The sequence below is a fragment of the Branchiostoma floridae genome, chromosome 4 (assembly GCF_000003815.2).
Source record: "Branchiostoma floridae strain S238N-H82 chromosome 4, Bfl_VNyyK, whole genome shotgun sequence".
In the NCBI taxonomy this organism is placed as follows: domain Eukaryota; kingdom Metazoa; phylum Chordata; class Leptocardii; order Amphioxiformes; family Branchiostomatidae; genus Branchiostoma; species Branchiostoma floridae.
The window spans coordinates 29,356,890-29,384,552 of NC_049982.1; the positions used below are offsets into that span (position 1 = coordinate 29,356,890).

At 39.9% G+C, this 27,663-nt stretch overlaps 1 protein-coding gene across 3 annotated transcripts in view; it reads right to left on the reverse strand.

The window, feature by feature from the left end:
- The window catches only part of LOC118413362, a 53,118-nt gene that overhangs the window by 15,957 nt on the left and 9,498 nt on the right, over positions 1-27,663 (reverse strand). For all 3 annotated transcript variants that reach the window (XM_035816715.1, XM_035816713.1, XM_035816714.1), the window contains exons 3-24: positions 24,067-24,177; positions 20,864-20,911; positions 19,541-19,601; positions 18,270-18,303; positions 17,263-17,321; positions 16,312-16,695; positions 15,799-15,879; positions 14,226-14,389; positions 13,382-13,496; positions 13,110-13,153; positions 11,340-11,454; positions 10,665-10,770; positions 10,013-10,206; positions 9,083-9,156; positions 8,615-8,708; positions 7,683-7,768; positions 6,541-6,646; positions 4,445-5,722; positions 2,891-3,037; positions 2,238-2,336; positions 1,553-1,696; positions 430-556 (exon numbers count right to left, since the gene is read on the reverse strand). In XM_035816715.1, the coding sequence (XP_035672608.1) occupies positions 430-556; positions 1,553-1,696; positions 2,238-2,336; positions 2,891-3,037; positions 4,445-5,722; positions 6,541-6,646; positions 7,683-7,768; positions 8,615-8,708; positions 9,083-9,156; positions 10,013-10,206; positions 10,665-10,770; positions 11,340-11,454; positions 13,110-13,153; positions 13,382-13,496; positions 14,226-14,389; positions 15,799-15,879; positions 16,312-16,695; positions 17,263-17,321; positions 18,270-18,303; positions 19,541-19,601; positions 20,864-20,911; positions 24,067-24,177 (3,671 nt within the window). The remainder of the gene's footprint in view (positions 1-429; positions 557-1,552; positions 1,697-2,237; positions 2,337-2,890; positions 3,038-4,444; positions 5,723-6,540; positions 6,647-7,682; positions 7,769-8,614; positions 8,709-9,082; positions 9,157-10,012; positions 10,207-10,664; positions 10,771-11,339; positions 11,455-13,109; positions 13,154-13,381; positions 13,497-14,225; positions 14,390-15,798; positions 15,880-16,311; positions 16,696-17,262; positions 17,322-18,269; positions 18,304-19,540; positions 19,602-20,863; positions 20,912-24,066; positions 24,178-27,663) is intronic.

The following is a 27,663-nucleotide window of genomic DNA, read 5'->3' on the forward strand; positions in this document are numbered from 1 at the left end:
TCCAGCCCCAAGGGAATGAAGGATTGTTTTTTATCTTGTGCATGTGTATGTGTGTGCACTGCCCTATAGCCTTTTTGAGGCTGTAGTGACAATGGGTTGTTATCCGCTGTGTCTAGGGTATTGGAAAGCAGTGCACATCCTTCTCTTCCCATGCCTTTCGCCTCCTCAACTGAAGTCAGGAACCCATTTTTACACTTGGTTGGAGTGAGGAAATTTGTGCTGAAAGCCTTTCCTGAGGACACACTGCCTAGCCAGGAATGTCAGCAATCAAACCTGTGACCTCTAGGTCTTGTATCTGCTAGCCTAGTCAATTGGCCATTTGATTATATTATACTTGGTGAATTTTGACAGAAAGACAAAATTTCCTACAGAGAAGACCTGTGACCTCTAGGTCTTGTGTCACATTGGCCGGAGGTGAACAGCACTGACCTTCATTGACAGCATCCTGACAGCGGCTGTCCTTACAGCTGATGCTGCCCACAGCCCTGTGGAGCAGCTCGTCGACCTTGGGCAGTACATCCAGCAGGGCGTGGATGTTGTTGATGCGGACACACATCTAAATAACAAACAACAGAACTTGTGCTGATTATCTAAAATGTAGTATCAGACAGATGCAAAAAAAGGAACACAACTTTGGGGACTTTTAGGAATTGGGCTGTGTCGATCTGTTGACTGATCAATAGCTATGTTACAAGCACAAATACATGTACAATGTGTATCAGAAGAGTACGAAATGTTTGTCTAATTTAGACCTTTGGTTAATGTTAACTTCTTGGGACTAAAATTCTGCTGTCTTGTCACAGAATAGGCTGTTTTAGATTCTTAGCTTCCGGAACAAAAAGAAAAAAAGAAGACCTAGTATTTATTTAAAGGTAAAGCCTTTGGGTTATCATCTGCTTTGTCCAGGGCATACTATTGGAAGACAGAGCCCATCTCTCTCCTTCTACCACCTTTTACCTTGAAGTTCCCAACAGAAGTGATGTAGTACTACCTAGTCTTACACCTGGCATTATAATAAGGTTCCTATCCGAACACGAAGGACACTGTAATATCTAGCAAGGGGATGAACCTGACCTCTCTTTTGTTTGCTAGCTTAGCCACTTGGCAGCTTTAAAACTCAGATCCATAGTCAAAACTTCGGGGAAACACAAGAGAAACACACCCAGCAGAAGAGGAGATATCAACTGTGTGTATCTTCCCTTTTTTCCCTCTAGTATAGTTAGAGGATTCTTTATGTTTGTTTTGGAGGATACATATCCAAAAGGTTTCCTTATCATCAATTAGTGACTGATTCCTATGTGTTTCTCATGGTAATCATTCACTCCTAGGAGAAGAGCATAGCAGACAGCAGGCTGGCAGATCCTTGTGTTTCTGTGGGTGGGGCAATTGGTCATGGATATTAGCTATGTTTTCCAGTGGATTTCACATTATGTATCCTTCAGTCATACATTGGAGTCACAATTATAGAAAATTGTCCAAGTATGTGTCTACTGTATGGCTGAGCTCTAAAGGCGTAACGCCTTCAGAACAAAATTATATCAGACCGTCTCACCTCTTCTGTGACAGGTTCGAAGCTGTCACACAGGTAGCTGGCCTGTTTGCTGATGTACTGGAAGCAGCTGCTCATGTTGTTCAGCATGTGACGGCAGCCCCAGGTGGCGTAGTTCTCCTTCTCACCCATCAGGTGCTGCACCATCTATGGCAGGTGCACAAAAAAAGAACATCACATAAAACAGACAGGCAACATTTTTGCAAAAATGCAGAATGTGTCAATCTACTCGCATACAATACTATATCATTAGGCTTGCCCAACCTCTTCTGCATGCAAGTAAAAAAAAAAGAAAAATTAGGGCTATGAATGGGGGTATATGAGTAGCCTGATGTGATAGCTAGTCCAGATAGCCAGCCCAGGTAGCCAGGCCTGATGCACAGCCCAGCCTTTTCTGCTAGGAGGAAGAAAGAAAAAGAACACGGCAAAAACAGTACTTGTACGTTTTCTCCTATGAAAAAAAATAACAAATGGAAGGATAATCTTCCCTCAATCAGATTGAATTGTCAGTCGTTAGGAAAAGGGAAGTCCTAAAACCTAAAAGTAATCTCTTTCAACTGTTCCCATGGTAGGCAAAAATCATTTCAACTTTCACAAAAACTAGGAGTGTTTGCACATGCATACAGTGTGGAAGTACACTATACATACAAATGAACACGACACAAACTGCCATGTAAAAAGTTCATACCATGGTCCCTAGAAGCTCCCTAGCGACATTGTCTGGTGTTGCACACAGATCCAGGCAGAGCAGGTTGTCTCCATACAGGCACAGGACTGACGAGAACACCTGGGTGATAAGAATATAAAACATGTAAAAAGTCACAAAAAAGACACCCCCTTAATGAAATACTTAACGATATTACTCTGCCATTTCAGCCTCAGATAAACTGTACTAGGGGCATCTTGCTTATGAATATGAATGAGCTTGCTCAATTTGTCGCGGGTCAATCAGCACCCAGATTGCAAACATGTTGTGGACATATATATAGCGTACGGCTCGGCGTACACAAAGATCTGTTTTATTTTTGCGTAATGATGATAGTTTCTTCGTATGTTCAGTCATATATTCGTTGGTGCCGCGACTGCCCTCTACCAACAGAACCAACGTACAGAAAGCACATGTAGCTACCGTAATGTCTTGACATGTTTGAATATGATTTGATTTACTTTTGTGCTTTTGGTGCACCTCTCCGCTGTTAAATCATGACACAATACACTACAGTTAGCAAAAATCTCTAAACGTACCTTCTGCAAAATTACATTGAAGCATTGAAGAGTGAAGCAAATCTACAGTAACTGTCCATTACATCAAGTTAGCAACATTTCGTTTGATGGTTTTACCTGAAGTAGTTTTTGGTACAGTCCATATCTGATGTCTGTGACCAGGCTGTGGGCATCTTCCAACCCTTCCTGCTGACCTATGACCTCTTCAGCATCCGTCTCCACCTCAGAGATGGGGACAAGAACAGACTCATCCGGACAGAGCACCTGGGAGCCAACAAATCAATAAGAAATGTTAATGATCCGGAATTTTTCTTTATGATTCAATTCATAAAAAGCTAGCAATAGTCATTATCTACATTGTACAGAAAAATGAACGTCTTGATTTAGCTTTTATTTAGTGCTTGGTTATCCATTCTATTTTCCTTGTTAGTTGGCTATTCTATTCATTCTATATTTCCTTGGTACTGATTGGCTATTCATTCTACCTTTCCTGAATGCTGATGGCTATCTATTCTATCTTTCATTGGTGCTGATTGGCTGTCCATTCTATCTTTCCTTTTGCTGATTGGCTGTCCATTCTATCTTTCCTTGGTGCTGAATAGCTATCCATTCTATCTTTGCATGGTGCTGGTTGGCCATCCATACTATCTTTCCTTGGTACTGATTGGCAATCCACTCTATCTTTCCTTAGTGCTGATTGGCTGTCCATTCTATCTTTGCATGGTGCTAATTGGCCATCCATACTATCTTTCCTTGGTACTGATTGGCTATCCACTCTATCTTTCCTTAGTGCTGATTGGCTGTCCATTCTATCTTTGCATGGTGCTAATTGGCCATCCATACTATCTTTCCTTGGTACTGATTGGCAATCCACTCTATCTTTCCTTAGTGCTGATTGGCTGTCCATTCTATCTTTGCATGGTGCTAATTGGCCATCCATACTATCTTTCCTTGGTACTGATTGGCTATCCACTCTATCTTTCCTTAGTGCTGATTGGCTGTCCATTCTATCTTTGCATGGTGCTAATTGGCCATCCATACTATCTTTCCTTGGTACTGATTGGCTATCCACTCTATCTTTCCTTAGTGCTGATTGGCTGTCCATTCTATCTTTGCATGGTGCTAATTGGCCATCCATACTATCTTTCCTTGGTACTGATTGGCTATCCACTCTATCTTTCCTTAGTGCTGATTGGCTGTCCATTCTATCTTTCCATAGTGCTAATTGGCCATCCATACTATCTTTCCTTGGTACTGATTGGCTATCCACTCTATCTTTCCTTAGTGCTAATTGGCTGTCCATACTATCTTTCCTTGGTACTGATTGGCTATCCATTCTATCTTTGCATGGTGCTAATTGGCCATCCATACTATCTTTCCTAGGTACTGATTGGCTTTCCACTCTATCTTTCCTCGGTGCTGATTTGCAAAATCCCATTATATTTTCAACTGCGTAATTGGATATCCCACGTAGAGTTCTTTCTACTGATTTGCTGTTCATTTCTTGGTGCCGATTGGCTATCCATTCTATCTTTTCCACAGGTCAGATCGCTCTCTGGCCTTCGGGCAATCCTACCCTTGGTCAGGCCATACCCCAGGCCATATGGAATACCCTTGTTGTATTCTATATTTATATAACTTTATATTACAACAGAATCAACATTTACTCACCTTACACAGTGTCTCCACAAACTCGGCTGCTCTCCTGATCATACATGTAATGTCCACGTACGAGGCTGACAGAGGACACACTTTTATCTTTCCCTCCCTGCTGTCCGAATCCGTCGCCGTGCCGAAGCTCGACAGACTGGCAAAACTGTCGTCTATGCTCCCACTGTAAGTCCTATCCCTGTCTAAACCATTCTGTAACCCTTTTGGTAGGGATTCTTGGTCCAGGGTGTTTTGAGTCCTACTGGCGCCATCTCTTACTGTGTCTGTACCTAGAATTCTGTCGACTTTGTTGTTCTTACATTCCTTGCTCGCTACGACTGCATCCGGCCTTTTGATCGGCATATCGCTAGAGGAAAAACCTTGGAAACCCTCCATGAGACTCACGAACTCCAAAGGCGGAAGTCCGGCTTGCTGGTCGTCGGTGTTGTCTTCGGATCCACTTGTTGTTGTTGTTGTTGTTTGTTGTGGTGCTTTTCCACCTTTCTGGTGGTAGTCTTCTATGAATCTAAAGTCGTCGTCAGAGCTAAAGGAGTCTTCGCTCGAGTCCACGTCTTGGAACTGGTCTGTTCCATAATCCACGGAAGTCCTTTTCTGGGAAGAATTTTTGTCTTTCTTGACACTTTTTGCCATACCCGGATCTACTTTGTTGCTGGGATCTTCTGCTACTAGTGTGGAGTCTGGAGAAACTTGTGAAAGGTCTGACTGGATCTGTGAATTTACAAGAGTTGACTCTGATGATGTTGTTGCGGTAGCATCAGCAGCATTTGGCACTGGCACATAATCGTTTGCATCCCGACTGTCATCCGATACCTGTTCCACCGTGGATACCTCTATGATCATGGAAGCGATGGACATCTTTTCCGAGGCCGACTCGTAGCTACCGATGGGCAGAGACACGTGCCTGCCGGGATCGGTTCTGAACGATAAGGAGGATTGATTCTCATCATCATCGTTATCATCATACACAGCATCTGGTAAACTCATGCTCCTCTGGGGCATCCCTGGTGGAAGCCTCTCATTGGCTGACAGAGTCACATGGTTGTCTCTCCTCTCCTGATTGGGTGAAAGAGTTCCCTCAGAGCTATGCATGCTGGGAGGTTTGGGGGTGGATGAGTCGGAGTTTGGGGTGTGCATCTTCGGGGACGAGGTGATGGAAGAGGTCACGCTGTTGAACGCAGAGTGGAGGGATGGGGTCAGCGACCTTCCGACCTTTGACCTGAGATGTTGCGACATGACCTTGGCAGGGATGTTCTTGTCCATGATTGTAAGAGGCTTGTACTGTTGGGAAGAAATGAGATAACTTGAAATTATGAAATAGGCATGTATTTCAGTACTTTACCAGGCTTACATATATCATATGCCATTTACTTCTTGGCATTGATAGGTATCAACTGTACCTTTTCTTATCTTTCATTGGATACTGATTGGTTATCCATTCTACTTTGCCCTGCATATCTTTCCTTTGATACTGATTCGTATTGATTGGCTATCCATGCTTTCTTTCCTTGGTACTAATTGGCTGTCAAGCTATCTTTCTCTTGTATTTATTGGTAACACATTCTATCTTTCCTTGGGGCTAGCCATTTCATCTATTCTTGATACTGATTGGCTTTAAATTCTATCTGTCCTTGGCATTGATTGGACACACATTCCATCCTTCCTTGGTGCTGATTGGCTATCCATTCCATCTTTTCTTGATACTGACTGGCTTTAAATTCTATCTTTCCTTGGTATTGATTGGCTACACACTCCATCCTTCCTTAGTGCTGATTGGCTTTCCATTCCATCTTTTCTTCATACTTATAGGCTGTCAATTCTATCATTCCTTGGTATTGATTGTTTATACATTCCATCTTTTCTTGATACTGATTGGCTGTCGATTCTATCTTTCCTTGGTACTGATTGACTATCCATTCCATCTTTCTTGACAATGATTGGCTGACAGTTATGGATTCTTTCATTTCAGATCAGATAAAAAATTTTAAGGTCTTTGCTAGCAGTTCCCAACCCCCCTTCAAAATGGCTAGGATCAGTTTGGTAACTGAAAACACTTTCTAAGGCCTAAGAAACGAAAAGAACCTGAAATGTTTCCAGACCTTATCAGCCCCCACGGCCTGCACCACCAGTGTCTGTACATCTTCCTTCATCACATCCAGCCAATGGAGAGCCTGCTTCAGAAACGAGCGCCGCCAGCGCTGGTGGCTGCAGAGGGAGAAAAACCTGATAAGTGCTTGTGCTCTGATGCTAGCTCACCTTTATTCGCAGGATAACCTTTATCCGTTGTATTCAAGACTAGGGTACTGTAAATGCAGAAATGTTCGCGGTGGATTTATGTTATATTTTTCCTGGGCATTAAGATACTACAGTGCATGGTGCTACCGCGAAATTAAAACCACCGCAAAAAGTCCTTTTTCCCGCTACCGCGAAATTAAATCCCAGCAAAGTTAAATGCATTTACAGTCTTTAGGGATACTGTAAATGCATTTAAGTTCGCGGGGATTTAATTTCGCGGTAGCGGGAAAAAGGACTTTTCGCGGTGGATTTAATTTTGCGGTAACACCATAGACTGCAGCCTAATATCATAATAGAAAAATGTTCGCGGTGGATTTAAGTTCGCGGTTAAGTGGTCACCGCGAAAACCGGGAACATTAATCCACCGCGAACATTTCTGCATTTACAGTATCAAGTCGACGGACAGTGTTTTCAAACTGCAATACCTAACAGAAATGCAATTTGAAACCACCGTCCATCGACTTGATATCCCTAAATATCCCTATCTGTAAGTAAAACGGATATAGGTTACCTCAGTCTGTAAAATGCAGACTTGCCTTCAAGCATTTGTGGAGTCTATATATATTGAACAAGTGAAGTTTGAGTTTCAAAAGAAACAAGTTACTCCATCCATCCATCCAGCTACTAACAAATCAAACAAGTTACTAACAAATCAAAATTTTTATCTTAACTTAAAGACATCAGAGAGAAAATTTTCCAGATAAGTCATGCCATTCATTCCCTTATTCTGATGTAACAATTTCCCATAACACTGAAAGAAGGGAAAATATAGAATTATGCATTTGGTAGCTTGAATAATTGTGTCATTAATATACAAGGGGGCCTTACATCTAATTCAACTCTAATTTCATACCAGAGCGCTTCTGCTTTCTTGTTTGACATTTCTTTGTAAAATTAGCATTTTAATAATATGTGTGTACAGAATTCCCTGTGTAGTACATTGTACCTGGGGTGTATGTAGTTGTTCAGGTCCTCATCTAGTTGGTTCAGTCGGTAAGCCAGGCTCAACATCAGGCGATCCTGTTCTACGTCCTATGGGGGCATGAACAACATCAGTATGGTACAACGTCATCTGACAACATTACAAAAAATGGAAGATAGACTCAACATCAGGCGATCCTGCTCTACGTCCTATGGGGGCATGAACAACATCAGTATTGTACAACGTCATCTGACAACATTACACAAAATGGAAGTTTTGTAGATAGACTCAACATCAAGCGATCAGCTCTATGTCCTATGGGGGCATGAACAACATCAGTATTGTACAACGTCATCTGACAACATTACACAAAATGGAAAATAGACTAAACATCAGGCGATCCTGCTCTACATCCTATGGGGGCAAGAACAACATCAGTACTATACAATGTCTTCTGACAACATTAAACAGAATAGAAATAATATCTTGTAGTGCAAAAACATAAAGGTGTAAAAAAGCACTGTGTAAAAAATGCATATTTTACAAGACTAATTTTTTTTCTAGTGTTCCAATTTGGTACATTAGGCAATTATTCCTTAACACTACACAATGTATAATAATGATAAAAACTGCATGGAGTTTATTTTCTGACAAATAGGGTATACAAATAAGTATGAGAAATTGTGTATCATAAAAATGTATAAATGTACATGTACAAAGAAGCAAGAAAAAGTTGACTCTAATCGGCTAACTTATTACAATACTTCTTTCTGTTACTATCGAAGGTACATTTAACTCAAATATTGTTGTCTGTAATAATAATACTTTGCTGCCTAAGTCCGTACATTTTTTGTTTCATCATACGATCAACGATCTCTACAAAGCCCTTCGAGGTATGGACGTACAATAATGGTATTCCATCTATTAAGTACAAAATTAATGTCTTTAAAACTTACAGCAGACCCCAGTCCCTGTTCACACAAAGTCACCACATCCTCCATGAAGAAACTGTAGTACTCTGTAGCTGCCAGTTGGACCATGTCAAAGTACCTAAGATGGGACAGATATAGAATATAAACTTCATCTTTTAAAATTTGTGCTAATAATTGGTCAAAATTTCAGCTTTAGGATTGATGTATTTATAAGCATTCTTATATTTTTGTGTGTACTTTATGAATATTTTGATGGTTGTTTATCTAATAATGTTTTGACTTTTGGTATTTGTGAAAGTTTTGTTGCTTCTAAAGTAGTCTGTAAACATTCATCAATCTGATGTTATTTTTATTATGACATGTTTAACGGTTTATTTATAGGACTGAATTTGACTCTCTGAAAAAAAAAAGAATTATGTTAAATCCAGTTAATCTATAAGTTTTAGAAAAATCATTTAAATGCCTTGAAATTTAATCGAAAAGTTTGCTTACTTGGAAAACACCTGTTGAAAGTTCTCCTTGTAATCTTGGATCTCATCACGAATGTTGATCAACAAGATGTTCAACTGTAGGCAACATAAACATATGATGTTACATGCTGAAAGACGAGACATACACCAAAAGATGAAATGAACAGCCAATTAGTATCAGAGAACTCTTGATTGGATTGCCAATCAGCACCAAGGAAAGGTAGAATCGATAGCCAATCAGTACCAATGAAAGGTTTAATGGATAGCCAATCAGTACAAGGAAAGATAGACTGTGGTAAGATAAGGAAAGATGACCTAAACAGCCAATCAGCATCAAATAATTCTTGATTGGATTGCCAATCAGCACCAAGGGAAGGGAGAATGGATAGCCAAGTAGTACTTGGGAAAGATGGAGTAGAAAGACAAGGAAAGATTATCTGAACAGCCAATCAGTATCAAAAAACGCTTGATTGGATTGCCAATCAGCACCAAGGAAAGGTAAAATGAACAGCACATTTAAGTACCAAAGAAAGATGGAGTGGCGAGCCAATAAGCTCAAAGTAAGAGTTTAGACCGGTAGGTAAGCAAAGTATAGACTGAGAATCATTATACTATTTAGATACTAGATGTCACTCTTCATATCTATCATGTTTTAATCAAGACTTAATATCCTTGCATGATTGGCTATCCCATAAACTATTACTTGGTGCTGATTGGCTTACCACTCCATCTTTCCTTGGTACTGATTGGCTTTCATATGATCCATTTTGATGACATTGAATATGGAGAATTAAAACTGATGTGCATGACTATAAAAGTTTCGTGGGGAGAGCATTTTCAAATGGCATCTGCCATTTTTTCATCAGCTCAGAATAGGGTTGTCATGTGTGTCAAAGGTCACACTGGTCACATGACACCACGGTGTTGTAGATGGAGGGAAGTCATGACCTACCAGTTTAGGAGACAGTCCTGGCCCATAGGTGTGCAGCTTTAGCTCATTCTGGGCCAGCGTTTTGTGTCTCTCATAGCTCAGGGCCAGACGTTCCTTTGCATATTGGACCAGCCACTGCTGCACACCTCGCACCTTCCGACCAGTCAGAAGCTCTTTTACATTCAGTACAACCTCCAATAGGTCAATCAGAGATGCTGTAACAAGAGTGAAGAGTCTGTCATGATTTTGTTCCTCAAGGTTAAGTTATGGTCCCTCATTACAAATCATGCCAATGTATGTGTTCTTTTAGTAAGTGTTTATCCCAAATGGCAACTTTTGTGTTCCTCAAGGCACAGTGCTACTCCCACATTACAAACTATGGCATGTGTTCCTAAAGGTACTCTGTTAGTCTTACTTACACAAATCATGACAAAGTTTTTATTCCCCAAGGTCACTGTATTTGTGCCACATTACAAATCATAGCAATTACTGTGTCCCTCAAGGCACAGTGCTCCTCCCACATTACAAACTATGGCAATTTTTGCATTCTTTGAGATTTGTTAGTCTCCAGTCTATGTGAATCAGACAAAGAGTTTTCCATTGACAACTGCAACTATGAATACTACAATACTACTAACTTAGATACTACTACTAACTTAGTATCCATACTTACCAACAGCATGGGGCGGCTTGTTTTCCTTGAAGAGTCGTTTGATGCGAGTGAAGGCATTTCCACACTGACCATGTAGCAGCATCACTGAGTTCTCCAATACTGTTAGCTGTGGAGTGATATCAGGTACAGTGTCACAATTAAAAATTCTATATTCTTCAGAAAGAATATAACTTTAAGTTAACAAACTTTACATAGAATTTAGACTTTCAAAACATGGTCAGGTAAGTGCAATACTGCCTGAACTATCTTTCAAATGAAACCTTTTCAATCAGCACAAAACTAAGTGCTTTAAATTTATCTTATGTTACTAATCGTTGGATTAATTCAATCTCTGGCTATCTTCATGCAAAATTTATTTCACTTTATTCTATATTGTATCAAAAAAATGTTTAATTTGTACAAAACATGAAACTATTTTGTTTGACAGTCAAGATGTTGTATTTTTATCCTTACTTAATGATGAATTCATGTACTGTATTACATTCAATCTCTGTTTTTTTATGTCTCCTGGGTCCCTTTGGAAATCAATAAGAATATATATTGATGAAGGGATAAACCAAATGAAGATAAATCAAGAGTGCTATTTATAGTATATGATATATACAGTCAGCCTACAATCTTGAAGTTATGTCTAAGAAAATTAGCATATTGAGGTGTGTTGAGTTGACCCCTGACCTCTTGTTTAACAGTGACCATGGTGCCAGCGTGGAAATGTAGGATCTCCCTGATCTTACTCAGGGACTCGGTCACATGCTGGATGTACCAAGTGTCCCAGCTCTGCTCCAGGTTACTGCAAAAACATTAGGGGCAAAATGATTAAAGAGGGTACATTTTACGTTGATGTAGGTTAGACATCCAGGTAATAAGATATGCCCAAACGTAGTTACTCAAGCAACTGTACAAAATACTTTTCTGGGCCAGGTTGCACAGTGTGCAACCTGGGGCAAAAACTAGGTCGCACAAATGAATTTCAAGTTGCACCACCTACAATTCACTAATTTCTCAAAAAAAAAGGTACAATACATACATGTTTGGCTGATATGAAACGGAGCTGCCTTGGTCCATTTATTTCTTTCAAGTAAGTTGACAACAAAATTGAGTTCTGTGGCTCAAAATCTAAGTTGCACCTTGTGCAACCTGAGCTTAGAAGTAAGTTGCACCAAGTAAAAAGTGGTTGCAATGTGCAAGTGTGCAAGTGGGTTTTTTGCACGCTGGCGAAACGGTCAGACGTTTCGGATAGAATCCACTATCCTTCGTCAGTGACACTGAAGTGATCTGGAAGAAACAGGTCTTTTATACTCTAACTATGAACTATGAACAGGTACATTTTGTGTACACAATTCTAAGTACTATGCAGTGTTCTTGTAAAGATTTTTTTTGCCGGGGGCGCAAAAGAAAATCTTTTCTTTCAAACTATAACATTCAATTAAAACAATAATTCCTTGCTGTTTTTCTTTTTTCTTTTGCAGTTCCATCATTGATGTTCATTTTCTGTCGTTCAATAGTCCATGCTCATTTGCATATGAGCATGGGTTATGCAATGTCAGTATGTTCATATCTGTGTTAAAATGAGTCGGTGGCTTTGACTTTAAAATCTGGAGATTAAGGTTTCAGACCGGGTGTGGAGAATACTTGTGAAGTCACGTGGCGCAGCGGCGGCATTTGTGCTTCGTGACCGAGAGGTCGCGGGTTCAAATCCGACTGTGTGTCACCGATCTTGTGCCCTTGGGAAAGGCACTTTACACCGCTTTCCTCACTATACTTAGGTGAAAATGAGTACCTAGCTTCGGCTAGGGCCGTCCCTCGGATAGGACGTTAAATGGAGGTCCCATGTATGGGGAGAGTCACACCCAATGCACGTTAAAGAACCCCCACACGTGCAATGGTGCGGTGTGATATGGAGCAAACCCTTCTGTCTGAAGTTGGTGATGATTCACTTCAAATCACCGGACGGGAGACCTGGTGCATCCCCGTCTTGTAATTAGCCAGCGAAAGGGTATGTCACCACGTAAGGGACGGTATAACTCTGCCGTGTGTAAACATGTGCGAACATGTGTGTATGGTGGCTTTGAAGAGGTGACCTTTGACACCTGTTTCGCCATACCTTCCATTGTCATTGTATATGGAGAATGCTAATAAATAAATAAATAAATATTTTTTAAAAAATTTTTTTGTTTTGTTTGGGCCACATATTACCCCATTACTCAGGCCACCCAACCACCTATTCTTCTTATTATTATTTCTTATGCTTTTGCCCCCAGTCAGCTTTTTTTTAAAAGCTATCTTGTTCAGAGAGCTTGCACTGTGCAAGGCCACATTTATTTATTCATTTATTTATTAATCTTTCTAGGCACTGAACTAGTAATGGCAAATGAAGTAGAATCTCTTCTCCCTAAATCTTCTCCTTGAAGCCATAAAAAGACTAATAAGACTAAGTGTACATACTTGGTTAGGTGTTCCAGATACACAATCCTAGAATAGAGTTCTCCCTGCAAGAAAAAAAAAACAGGAGAAAGTTCCTTAGGCTGAAATAACTAAAAATAAAAGTACAAAAAAAATGACAGAAAACAATTTATTACACACTTAAATTAAGATGATCAAATAGAATGACTAACTGAAAATTGTTTCTTGCATTTGAATGGAAAACCTTGAAGTTTTGACAAAAATAAAACCTTAACACACATGTAGGGAGTTAAGAAAGTGAATATAAGTCTTACCACCCCATATCTGAGAGAGAACTCCTGGAGGAGTCTCTTGCTAGTTGAAGACAGGATACTCTGGGGTTTGTCAGATCCTGAGGAGCTTAAGTCTTCCTTACAGGCCTCCTCGTATCTGGTAAGGAAAAAATTATCTTAAGTGTCTCACCATGACTAAAAACTAATTTAAAAGGAAGTTATCTTATGAAATAACAGTCAATCAAAATGTAATATCATAGTACATCAACTCATCAGTTGCATTGTAGCATCTGTTTTTGAAAACGTACTGAAAAAAAAAATGAATCCTTCCACGAAAACACTTCAAAGTCAACAATCTTATGCAAAAGGCCATCTTTCACAGGAAGTCTTTCTTCATGGAGGGATTTTACTCAAAAACCGTAACATAATTGCGCTCGTCTGTAAACAAAGAACGTGTCCGAAAAAGTGTATGTTGAACCCGGAAGACAGCAGCATTTCTAGCATTTGTCGGCCCCCACTGGTATCACTAAAAGGGGACTGGTGTATTGTGAGTATTCACTTCCAGGGCATCCAGGTGTCCACACACATATGTGGTCAAATATTTTCGATATATATATTTGCTATTCTCCTTCCCAACTTCTATGAAAAGGTTCCTTATAGTACTTTGTAAAATGTAAATCAGTCAGGGCAAAGATTGCATCATTAATCAAACGCAGTGCTTCTTCTGGGTTTGGCAAACGCTTTTTGAAACATGTTCTTTGTTCACAGACGAGAGTGATGATGTTACGATTGTGAGTAAAATCCCCCTATGACAAAAGAAGTATGTGTGGTTCAAAGGGATCTGTTTAACAACTAAAAGCACAATGATGTTACAGTTGTTCCTTACTTGATGAGTTTTGCCATGAGGTTTTTGTAGTCTGTGTGGTGGTCCCTCAGGTACTTGTGTGTGGAGGCCAGGGGAGGGGGGAGGGCAAAGTGCCAGAACTTTCCGATGAGTCGGGTGATGTTCTGTCTCTCGTTCTGCTGCCAGAAGTCGTACGCGTTCCTGCTCTGTAATTGCAGGGTTCGAAATAGACTTGTAAAAAATTTCTGAACTTGCAATCTTGCATGTTGAAAATACATGGCCTATAGTAAAAATACTGAGGCCACGATGCCTTTGTCTGACAGGGATCGTCACCGGTTGTCAGTAGGTGTTATAAACAATCAACTTCGGCTTTGCTGCAAACTATCATGCTGATTATATGTGGATATCTTTCCAAAATTTGCAGTTCTGTCTATATATTCATGTGCCAATTTCAGTCTATCAATAGTGACAGAATGGGCAAAATTCTTATCTATCCAGTGCAGCAACATTCCACCAAAGTACAGTATGATGGATGGTGGCTAGAACATTGCAGCATAGACTAGTTGTATTTTGCATGTAAATATTTTAGCACGTAAAATTTTTGACATCTTGCAATTTTGCATGTAGCAATAAAAAAGTATTTCAATCCCTAAATTGTATAAGACAACTTGGGTTTTATACCAAATGCATTGTGAGAGAAAGAAGGCTAAGGTGGCTATATAGGACATGTCCTGAGAATGGGAGAGAACAGAACAGTGAAGATCATAGAATGGGAAGAGCTAGTGGTGGAAAAAGGAGCAGATCAGAGGAAGACCAAGACTTTTATGGAGGTCAAACGTGGAAGAAGACCTAGAATCCTCTGGAAGCTCCTGGTATAGATCCAAGAGAGAAGCTCAGAACCATGCAAGGTGGGCTAGGACGGTACGATATGCCCGAAAGGCTGCACGAGAGGAACTAAGGTGCTAAAGTACACTCAGGTAATTGTAAGGTGCATTGTTTGAGGAAGGGTCATTTTCAATTTACAAATATTGAAGAGATTTTATTTCCCTGGAACCATCGAAGAACAGAAGTTTTTGCCATCAAGTACTATAGAGTGTCCTTATTAGATTAGGTCGTGGTCGTTTTTTTTATACCGTATAGTGTTTAGAGCGGTTATACAGCTATACACAATAATACAGATAGAGAGGCTATATATTTGTTATCTCAAACAGCAGACAATTTTTATATACCAGCTACATGCCTTGATATAAATTGATATTGATATTGATAATCTTTATTGCATATTCATGCCCGAGGGCTAATTGCACAAGAGGACCACATATGGTCTTATGGATGCAGAGGAAAAAACTAAACTTATAAATGGAAAAGGAACTAAGGCACTATGTGTTACAATCTCTAATGACTGCATCTAAACATGTTCTTCTCTCTTTTTGAGACACATGGAGACATATTTACATATTGTGTCAATAGCATGATCGTCCTTGCATAACATTAAGTACTTAAATATTGCTTGCTTGTGTGTTACACCAAAGCATGGCTATACTGACATTGCAAATTTACAGATGCAGAAGCTGTTATGATGAAGAGCAGCTATACCGGCTCAGTCTGTACTTACCAGGAATGCCTGAGGACTGTAGAATGAATGGCTGTTGTTCTCTAGGATTGACAGCTGTCCAACAAGCTCCTCAACAAGCAGCTAGAAGTAGAACACAGCTTTCAAGCAGTGAAGTAATTGATATGTACCATTTGTTGACATGCATACTAAATGAACCCGTACCATCAGCTCACAGACCCAACGCCGCGTTTAAACCACTACGCCAAAAGGATTGACCAATTTGCATGGTCAGTTTGGTGGCACTTGAACCCCACTGTTACAAATGATTGTAATATAAACGACGAAAACTGAGTCACTACCGGATCATACCGGAGCAAACTCGATGCGTGCACCTTGCGCGAAGCACAAAAGGAAATGATGATTGGGAAGGGGCGTCATCACGTGAGGTCCCATCATGCTTTGCTTTTCTTTTCTTTGTATGTGTGCACCATCTAGCGATTCCTAGGAATACTGCATATGGCACTCTCCCTGAATAAGGTCGAGTTAATGAGGTATAATGCTGATTCTCCATACCTTAGCAGTAGACTTGGTGTTAGTTTCGTCCCTGATCAGCCGTGTGTACTGTAGATGTCTCTCCTGACTCAGTCCAAATGCCTGCCTCACCAACTCACACAGGGCCTCGGGCTGTACTGGAGACGTCAACTTATCCTCGTCTGAACTCCCTGACCCTTGACCTCCTGACCCCTTGGCTGTTGACCTTTGACTTCCAACCTCTTGTGTTTGGGGGTCAGAGTTGGGAAGGGGAGAGGAGGGGATGGGGGTGAGGGTGGGTTTGTGTGGGAACTGGAACTTGCGCTGTGCCGAGGGGGAAGGGGTGTGGGGTGTGGACGGGGGGTCGGGGGCGCTCAGTACGGGGAACTGGGCACAGACTAGGGCAACTTTGTACAGGCGAAACTCCTGGAGAGAGGAGAGAGCATAACAGACTTTCATTACATATTATCAATGTACTCTTACACAAATCTTTGTTTGTCTACCTGAAGTTTGAATGATTATTCAAAACTCTGTGTACAGCATTAAACTTCTGCAAGAATATCAACTGTCACTTAAGTCACGTTTACTATGGCAATCTTTAGTAATTAGATGTCAATCTAAGTAACTGAACTGATCTGAAGTCAAGGGCCTCATTGACTCCCGATGGACGAATATCATCACATCATCAAGTAGCTTGTACATATGCTACATCTACTTCAGTATCATTGACCTATACAAGCTACTAGTAGGTAACTTGTATCACTTAGCTAGGGATACCTCATTAAAAAGAACAGATTCTCAGAGTCCGCTCACAAGAATGTGTTTATTGCATTGTTTACTTATAATAGGCATAAACATGCAATAGTAGGAAAGGATACAATGGAACACAACAGTTAATTAGTTACGTGACATGATGTATGATAAAGACTATAAGTGACTGTTATAAATGTATATCTTTTAATGGAGACAAAATGGACATAAAGTATAGCCTACCTTATCACTGAGGTGTCTGTGTGAAATGCGAACTCCCTTTTTTGTTGCTGACATAGCACCTACCGTAATAAGAAAAAGCAAGATGTTATAATTACATAGTTCAACTTTTGTTGCACCAGACTCACAAATTTACATTGTATTTTCTACCGACTTGAGTTTTGAAAATGACTGATTGTATTACTAAGTGGCTAAGAAGTAGCAAAAATGACGTTTCTGTTTATACTTTCAGTCCTAAAAAAAATTGGTAGGGATTCTCTTTTTTTAGCTATATCTCAACTTTACAAAGAAATTAAACTATTAACAGGAATTATATTTTGAGATTCATCAACGAAACCAAAATAAAGGAAAGATTCAGGAGGCTTTTCTTAGGTAATTGTAAATAAGTTTTCCTAGGCCTATAATGATATTTTATGTCATACCTGTGACGCGAAAACGTTCGATACGGGTGTTTCGGACCGGCTGATAACTTTCCGTACGGCCCGGGGTTATCACACAGGCTCCGTTCAAATAAATCAAACTGTTTCGAGTGGGCCGAGTACGGCGCCATCGAAAGTTCGAATACCTGATTCGGTTGCAACGCTGTTTTTTTCGAGGGCAACAAATTTGTTCAACTTCTGGCGCATTTCGCATCAAAACATGGGTTTTCTCAGGTGGGTATGACATGAATAAAATACAACACAGTGTATTCCGCATCACCCTCGGTCTCAGCCCTCCCGCGGTCGGGCTGATACCTTGGGCGATACGGAATACACCGTGTTGTATTCTATATACACGTGTGTATATAAAACATAGTCATAATTCTAATAAGTCAAATCACAATATATGAAGCAAAATTACCATATTCAAGAACAAACAGTGACATGTTCAAAACAATGTTACAGTTTGTGGTACATGTTAAGGGGTCACTTGGACCAAAGGTCACGGCACGATTGTGTTGTTGTCTAAGCTGACTGTGTGTTCAACATTTTAGAAGAACAAGATACAACAGTTACTGGAAAAAGGCTTACCTTCCTCAAGACTGGCATCCCCATCTTGTTTCACCTGAATAAGATAATGTAGTTATAGTAAAACAATGATTCTCATCTGATAATAGAGTACAAAAAGTTACAAAAGTGAATAACATGAACCAAAAGCATACATGTAATTGGAAAAAAACTTTGAAAACAGCACTCTGACCAAAAATGTTTTTTTCTTGAATGTGTATCTTGTTTTTCTTCCTCATAGAAAATTTGTCTTCCAGGAAGAAAATTATTCTGTCCCCACGAAATCTTAGAAAAACGTGCTTGTCCATGGGGCAAGCAAATTTTTGCTTGAATTTTCGAGACATTTTTGAGATTAATATTCTTACACCAAGAATAATTTTCTTACATCAAGAGCAAAAATTATTGTATTTCTTAAGAGTTATAAAAAAAGCAAGCATCTCTAGAATTTTTTTCTTGCATCATATGAAAAAACAAGAAGATTTTGCTTAAAGTTCCAGAAAATTCTTAGGTGTGAGAAAAATTTTCTTCACCAAAGAAGAATAAGAAAATTGTTCTTTGCGTGAGAATTAAGATTTTTTGGTAGTTTCTTTTTTTGCGTATTTTGAATTGTGTACTTATTCTGTTCAATTTTCAAACAAATAACAGTTATAGTGACTTGAAAAATAGCACACACATGTAGGCTAGAATGTTTCCATGCTATTTCTGTATAGTAGGGTATATTTTCACAGCAAGAAGTTGCCTCCTTGAATACAGGGCCACCATTCTACGTCCCTACTCAAAGCCCTAACCGAGATTCCCTACCCAGGATTGAACCGGGTCTTCCAGTTACCAACCAATTATATTAGACAAGATAAGATTGGTTTATTGGTTCAGTCAGTGAACAATAAAATACATGGCAGCTACTTCTATACAGTAGAAGAGGCTGAATTGTGCATTTTATACATTGTACTTCATACATGTGTAAAATCTATGAAAATATACAGCTACAAGAAGTCTTATAGGAATAAAGCAAAAAGAAACAAAACAACTTGTTATGCAAGGTATAAATGAAGACTGTGACGGTGGATTGAGAGACATGGGAGATCTTTTCAGGTACATGTATTTAAAAGGTGAGTGAAGTATGGGATGGGGCTGTTTTTATAGCGGTTGGTTTTGGTCAATGGGATGCAAAGTTGGTTCGCATCAAATTGGAACCAGGAGCTCAACTGTGAAGTTGCTACCAGTTGAGCTACAGGGACATCCCTGTGATCATAACCTTGTGTACACCAGAAAAAAACACATGAACATTTACTAACCACTCTCATATGGCTGAAGACAGTCTGTCTGCCTGCTAAACTCATGCAGCAGCGTCGACTCCTGCAGAAAAAAACAACAGACAATACAAAACAGTTAGCTCATCAGTCACCTTACAGAGCTCAAATTCTTTCTTCAGTCTGCATACATTTGTACCTGCACAGGTGTAGGTAACACTGAAAATTACCTGCACCAGACAAATTTTACCTGTACCACTCTGAATTTAGGAAGTATTGATCATACTAAAATCTGTTCAGAAACTATTGCCATTACTTCATCTATACTTCATAGGTGGTAACAGTACATCATAGCCAGTAAAGTCCCCATTATGAAACATGACATGTAAACCCAGTACATGGACCAGTGCAGGTTATGTGCAGGTAGACACCAGAAATACCTGCACAGCTCCAATTTTACCTGCACTAACCTACATATGCAGGTGGTACTTCGAGCCCTGCCTTACATTAAGTACAGTCAAATCTCTGCCTAAGAAGACAACTCAAGGAACCAATAAATCTCTTCTATATCTTGACAGGTGGTCACTATGTCTATAGCACGTTCACGCCCTTCGACCTCTTTGTGGGTTATTGGTACCCTATATGACACTGGATTCTCTTACATGGGAAAATTTTTTAAAATCTTACCATCAGAAGGTAGTCACACTGGCCAGGTGTTTTTTTATGTACAGGTGGTCACTAGGACAGGTTTGAATGCATCTGTGTTACAGTATTTGCTTGCCAATTTACTGTGGATTCTTTTATTTTCGCGGCAATTTGATTTTGTAGCAGGACTGGAAATTATACAGCGTTTTTAGTTCACAGTTGAAAAAAATACTGCAACGCCAAAGCAAATTTTCACAGTGTGATGATTTGATTGTTGTGAAGCACTCAAAAAAATGCAGAAATAAAACTCCAGCAAACGTAGTAAGATTTACAGTAAACCATAGTGACCAGTTACACATAGAATCACGTTGGCAATACATACATGACCTATTTTCTACAATAAACATTTACAGCCAATACACTACTAAAAAATGATACTACCATCAAATGATATTTATGTATATAATAGAAGTGATTTGCATACAGTATTGATTTTGTTACCTTTAACAATTTTAGTAAAATATTAATTTTTTCATAGGATTAATGCAGAAACAGTTCTTAATGTCTCTCTGAATAAAAAATTACTCAGCATTGCTTTATTTGATCACCCTTTTGACCTTTGTTTCGTGTGTTAATACTTGTTCGTAAAATGACAATAAAAGACTAGGTAACTGTTAGACTATATACTGCCGTTAGGTAAAGGAATATACACAATGTACTTACTCGAGGTTCTTGAAGTAGTTGTGAATGTTCTTCAATGTCTGGGCATGCCTATATATTGAAAGAGAGAGATAGAGTATGATATTGTTACCAGTAATTAAGCTAGGAAAAACAATTGACACAGTCATGGGAATGTATTTAAAGCATTCAAATTAGCTGATCCCTAATTTTGAATGCAAATATGTGGATAAGAAAAATTTCCGAGATTTTGAATGGAAATGGTTGGAATGACAAAAATATAAGAAACTAGAGTTCGGCGACCTCATACCTCCATGAAAATTTAGAGCTTTCGTAAATTTCATGCAATTGACCAACACATTAACATAATTTATGCATGGTGTTGTTCATCATTGACTAACGTACACATGTCACAATTATAAAATTCCCATTATTGATCATAAAGCAGTTTTGAATTTTTACATAAATTATGCAAATAAGTTCCTCATTACCATATTTGGTATCTGCTTATATTCCACCTATCATAATTAACATGTGTTACATGTATTGAGGTTCAGTTATTGAAAACAATGGAACTATACAATTTCCTCATTAATTATGCAGATTAAGTCCCCATTTGCATAACATGTATATCATTATGAACATCTTTGCCTAAGCTACCTGCATGCCTAAAATGCAGGCAATCCGTCGTTCCTTTCTGCAGTTATCCTCTTTGGAGTGTCTTGACAAAAACGCCCCTGCAGTTCCACAATTAAATGTTAGGGGACTGAAACTCGCCCCACTTTTTCATGACGCTAAAAGCTATCTACCACTTAAATGTCACGATCATATCACGTTTGTGACAAGAGATACATTGAAAAAACTGCTATGATAGAATATTCTCATTAATTATGCAAATGTACTCCTATTTTGCATAATTAGTATCTTATCTTGTACAACATTGTCTAAGGTACCTACATACCAAAAATCATGAAAATCCGTTGTTCCCTTCTTGAGTTATCCTCGTCAGAAGTTTTTGACAAAAATGCCCCTGCTATCCCAAAACTAGACGCTAGGGGGCCCAAACTTATGTCATTTCTTCCTGAGCACAAGAGCTGTCTAATACTAAAAAATCGTGACCATAGCATGTTCAGAACACCGAGATAGCAAAACCGGAAGTTGCGCTGCAGTACCAAGGAGAGCCGCTAGGGGGCCCAAAATCTAATCATTTCCAGCTTTCATCACACACTACCAAAACACCAAATATGAAACCAATCCACCCAACCGTTCTTGAGTTATCTTGTTTACACACACACAGACACACACACACACACACAAACGCGGGGTAAAATATAACCTCCATGACATTTCATGGAGGTAAAAAGTTCTCTCAATATATAAAAATATAATACTGCAATCTATATCAGCATATAGTGCATTTTATTTTATCTTTTAACAAACTTCACCATCATAATGCAGGGCTCGAAATACTGGGTGCATGTGCACCCAGGTGCACCCAAAATTGGAGCTGTGCACCCAATTATTTTCTATGGGTGCACAGGGTGCACCCAAATATTTTCTTGGGTTTATGTATGTAAAGATATCAAAGTATACTAGTATACATCATATTATTGACATCTAAGTGTTGGAAAGATAATAAGAATGACTGTCATGGTACTTGTTTAAGAATTTGATAGCATGTAACTAAGTTTTCTTATTAGGTTTTTCTGACATTCTACTTAAATGTAAGTGGTGCACCCAAAAATTTTTTGGTGCACCCAATATTTTAAGCTGGGTGCACCAGTGCACCTAATCCCAAAAATGAATTTCGAGCCCTGTAATGAAACAATGGAGGGGATGACATGCAATACAATGCCTCTTCCTGACATTCCTTTTTATCATTTCATATCAAATAATTCTATTCTACAAATGCTGTACTTCGGTCCACTGCCCAATACAGCCATATGTTTTCATGTGCACATAAAACCCCGGGTACAAGATGGTACACTGTTTGTGACCTTTGACCTGTTTACTGATACCCAGATAGGGCAGGAGAGGTCAGTCACCTTTGGATTCCTACCTGTATTTATTAGTTAGGCAAGTAACCTATGTACACAACATTATGCCTAATTACTTCTTGGCAAACAAACCACAAAGTGCTGTTGAGAACTTTGTGGTATCATGGTGTTTGCTGTCCAGACTTAGGTACCTTTTGGTAAATTTATAGAAATGACGATATTACCTTATATTTATAGGTGTTAAAATGTCAATATGACATCCTAAATCGAACAAACAGGGCACTTATGGATTCATTGAACTTTAGAATAATTATTGTAAAATTGAGAAATTTCATTAATCTAGAAAACGATACTGAGGTCCATCTAATTTTATAATACCAAAAAAATCCTATAATTATATATAAACAGTACTTGTCCCCCCTTATAACATATCAAGAAAAACAATTTCATAAAGAAATCAACAGTGGTATCTTAGCACTTGCACAAATTTCATAAAATCTGCTCGAATTTTCGAACCCCAGTTTCAATTTGGGGTTGGTCCAACACATGGGCCACCCCAACTCCCAATTGTAAGTCGGGGATATCTGCGACTCTTACTGTAATTCACTTTGTCTTCTTGGTACCAAACTTTCACAGTCTGAGAAAATTTTACCTGTTCTCAGAACTAAATGTTCAGGGTGAACAAAAAATTTGTTATCATCACCAAGATGAATTATTTGTTATCAGTAATGATAAGTTCACATTACAGTCTTCACCGTGAAAACCGTGAACATAAATTAAAGTACATAAAAAAAATCAGGAATTACAGAAAACCTGAAACTCCATCTTTGTTTATAAACTGTATGTAAGGCCTTGGGAAAAAATGTTGTGTTTCCTGTTTCAGCCCTGAAAAATTTAGGGTTGGTAGGTAAGGATTATCTTGAAAAAAAAGCTTTTTTTTAATTTTTATTTTAGACTTTGGCCAAATTCTAGGGATACAATACAGTTTTGCAATACTGAAATGCATTTAGACGCTTACATTTTCAATGTGAGACTTTGATTTTGTACATGATGGTTGCAAATCTTTCATTCAATAAGACAAGCAGTTTTTTTTTTTTACTTGAATGGAAGAGGCTAAATAAAAATTCTAAGTGGATACTAAGTGACTCCACTGCCCACCAAAAAAAAGGCAGATTTTTCTAAGGTAGGTCGTGAAACAGGAAACACAACATCATTTTCATAGGCCTTAATAATATGTTAAAAATGACATACTGTATAAGCTGTCCTCCAACTCCAGGAGCTTGTTCCCAGGGTCCTGCACTTGTTCCCGGGTCAGCTAACACAACACCCATGCCTTCCTCTCGACTCCATGCAGATGCCTCACTGTGTAAAGGGCAAAAATAAATCTAGTGATTTAAAAACATATTGTGCATTAGTGCATAGATGAAAGTATGATGTACTTTAGTGGGACCGTGTAGCGCAGCGGGACCATGTTCGGCCCGTGACCGAGAGGTTCCTGTGTGAAAATTTGCCCGTCCCGGACTAGTCCGAACCGGCATGAACCGTCAGTTCGAACCATGCAATAGTCCGGGGGTCGGACGGGTCGGTCGGACGGGACGGACGCTCGACAGTTCGCAGAACGGTTCGGACGGCCAAAAAGCGTCCAGATTGGCCGCTTGGACTAGCCCGGACTACGTCCCGGACTGGTCCCGGACGGCATGGTTCGAACGCTTTCGGGCGGCGGCCTGGAGCGGGCCGTTCGAACGGTTCGAGCCGGTACGGCTCCGCCCGCGCCGGACGGCCGAACGGGAGGTTCCCATAGCAACAAAGCGATCCGAACCGTCTGGGGGCGTGCAGAGCACCGCGGGGCGCCGGTTCGGACGTCTGCGGACGTCTGCGAACCACCAATTTACATGGCAACTGGAAATCGCTGCCCAAACAGTTCGGACGGTCTGAACCGCCGGAATGCCGTTACAAAATAGAAAGAATTTGAATGCAATTCATCCCTCTGCCGCCAGTGCTCCTATAGACACTGAATGTGAAATCATTAAGTCACGGCTTGAAGTTACAGAATGACACCAGCCGCTGAATGTGAAATCATTAAGTCACGGCTTGAAGTTACAGAATGACACCAGCCGCAAGACAATCAATGTAAATCACATGTGCCCTCACTTTGACGTTATGTGCGTGCGGAGTCCCAGGAAACATTTGATTGTCCGCACAAACCATGTACAAAGCGTAAGTAATGGGTTTCTGATGTCTTTCCGACTGAAGCGTGGTTACCAAACATGTGTTGGAGACACTATCACTAATATATGATATACATTCAAGTCCATAATCTAGAAGATTCATTTATAAACATCATTGAATGCCCTAATATATTCATGCCAACTCTAGGCACGTTACGCACCCAGCGGCGGCGAGGGTTCAGTGACCCCATCTCAAACGTAAACAAGAAGACGATCCTATGAAGAAGCCAAACATTTTGTTGGTGTGTGTTGAACTTCATTGTATTTTGTTGAAAGAAATTTGTATCTAAATATTGAATGGTAATATATGTTAATCTAGTGCCACAAAATATTATTCTACGTGTCTAACATAAGACTAGTTTTGATATAGGTGCTGGCCCCCATACGTGAATTGAACTCTCCCACACTTGATTGAAGCCTCCCGGTCCTTTGGGACAGCCGCCCGACAAGTGCGCACATGTCTGTAACTCGTTGTTTGTTGTTTATTTTACGTTCCACATGTTAATTTTTGGCACAGTTTGCACATCCATCGACAGGAATATCACTAAGAATGATGTCGTCATTATACCCATTTCCTTTGTGTTTCTTGCCTTTTTTCACGAGCAAGTTATTCAAAGACGGGAAAATACGATCCAGATATCAATTTGCGAGCCAGTGGCTAGGCCACACCCACACAGCGCGAAACTTTAGGTATAGAGGCGTGCCGCTGTCCATCATCGCGTGGCGACCGACAAAATAATTAGCAACCATCTCCGCTAGCTGTGTGTCATGCTGTCCGTATTATAAAACGTCTGCACAGTTATTATTGGAATCTTTCGTCAGTAAATTTACTTTGCGCACATGTAAGCGACTTTTGACAAGACTGGCCGGTGTTCCCATAAAGCTTTCCTTCTGCAAAACTGGTCTCCGGGGACAGCCGCCTACCAGACCGATTCGTAGGGCAGGAATCAAAATGTCACACTACAACGGGTCTCCAATTTCTGGAAGGGTGGCAAAATCACCAACGTCCGGCCGCACCTTTGAGATTCGGCCGTAAGTCTAGAATCTACTTGAATTATTCAGCAAAGCAAATAGGATGTAAAATCTGCTTGTCTCTAGTGTATAGTTATTGTGCATGTGATTTCATTAACTTTTGTAAAACCAACGATATTCAGAAGGCTTCAGAAGTACCACGAGTGTTATCATACAAATTGTTGATTGAATGAGTAGAGATTAAAAGACGTCACCCTAGAGGATTATTGTTAACCTACGCCGTAGACGTTTCAACTTTCACATCGCTTGATAGATTTTTATGCCCGTCAAAGGCACATGTGTGAATAGCAGGCAAAATCTTTACTTGCGGCACAAGTGAATAAACGCTTTTTGAAAAGTTGGTAAGGAGGAACAATATTAAACAGGGAGGATTATTGTCGAGGAAATTCCGCTCGTGAGGACATGGATTTAACGTCCTTGGGAGGAAGTTACTAGTATGCCATGGTGAGGAGAAGTAATTCTATGGAACGTTGATATCAATATTTTTCAGTTGTAGTTGTACTCTACTCTCTTTACTCTATATGAAGCATGGACATGGACACCTGACGTGCTAATTCAGATTACGCTTAGTCTACAGTTTAGTCTTTGTTCTGTGCGTTTAGTTGTTACACAACATTGTGCATGTACACAGCCAAGATACGCTACTGAAGAAAACAACTTCGCTGGAATTTCACAGGTTTTATCCCCAGGGGCAGGCAGGCGAGTTTCTAAAGCTTGACTCCCTGCTGACAATAATCCCGATAGCCCGTCCGAACGGTTCAAACGGTTCGGGATTTACTGTGCCGTGTCCAGAGATCCACCTGGCTCCGACATGTCCGACCCGTGAGAACGTTGCCCCCAACCAGGGAGGTTTTATCAAACCCGGGACATTGAGGAAACAACTTCGTTACCTTCGTCATGGATTTAAAATTACCTCCGATCAGTGGTGTATGCGGAAATTGTAAGACGATCATAATCACATCATTATCTTCGCCGAGAAGGTTATATTTATGATATAATTTGCAACGGTACGTGGAAACATGACTTCCTCTTTGATGCAACAAGTGAAAATTACGTCATACCACTGTGTTTCCACGAAAATGGGCGCTGAAACAACATTATGCATAATACAGCCCCCAGGAGTCCCAGTAAGTGCGGAAAAAATACATGGATACTTCAGTTAGCCAGGATTTTGACTGTGCTGTTGATAATTTCACATCTAACACACTTGGTAACACAGCTAAACGATGTAAAACAGTTTCTTACCAGTTCAGTCTTGAACAAGAAGGGGTGTTTGTATTCCAGTCCATTCGTATTCCACGGAAGTTTCGGCAGTCAGTTGGAACAGCACCAGAACATAATTCCACACAAATTGTTTGTGTTGCTAGTCCTTTTCCATCTCTCCATGGCAGTTTGATGCATCCTGACCCGAAACGACAACGTACAAACCCCTCACGCGACACCTCTTCCAACTTATCCATGATAGTCTGTACATTTAGCCTTAGTATAAGACTAAAAAGCGGAAAAATAACACAGGACATCAGGAAACGGTTTAGTGATGAGTTTTCAATTTGAAATGACCGCGACGCACGCGCAATGCTCATGTTAT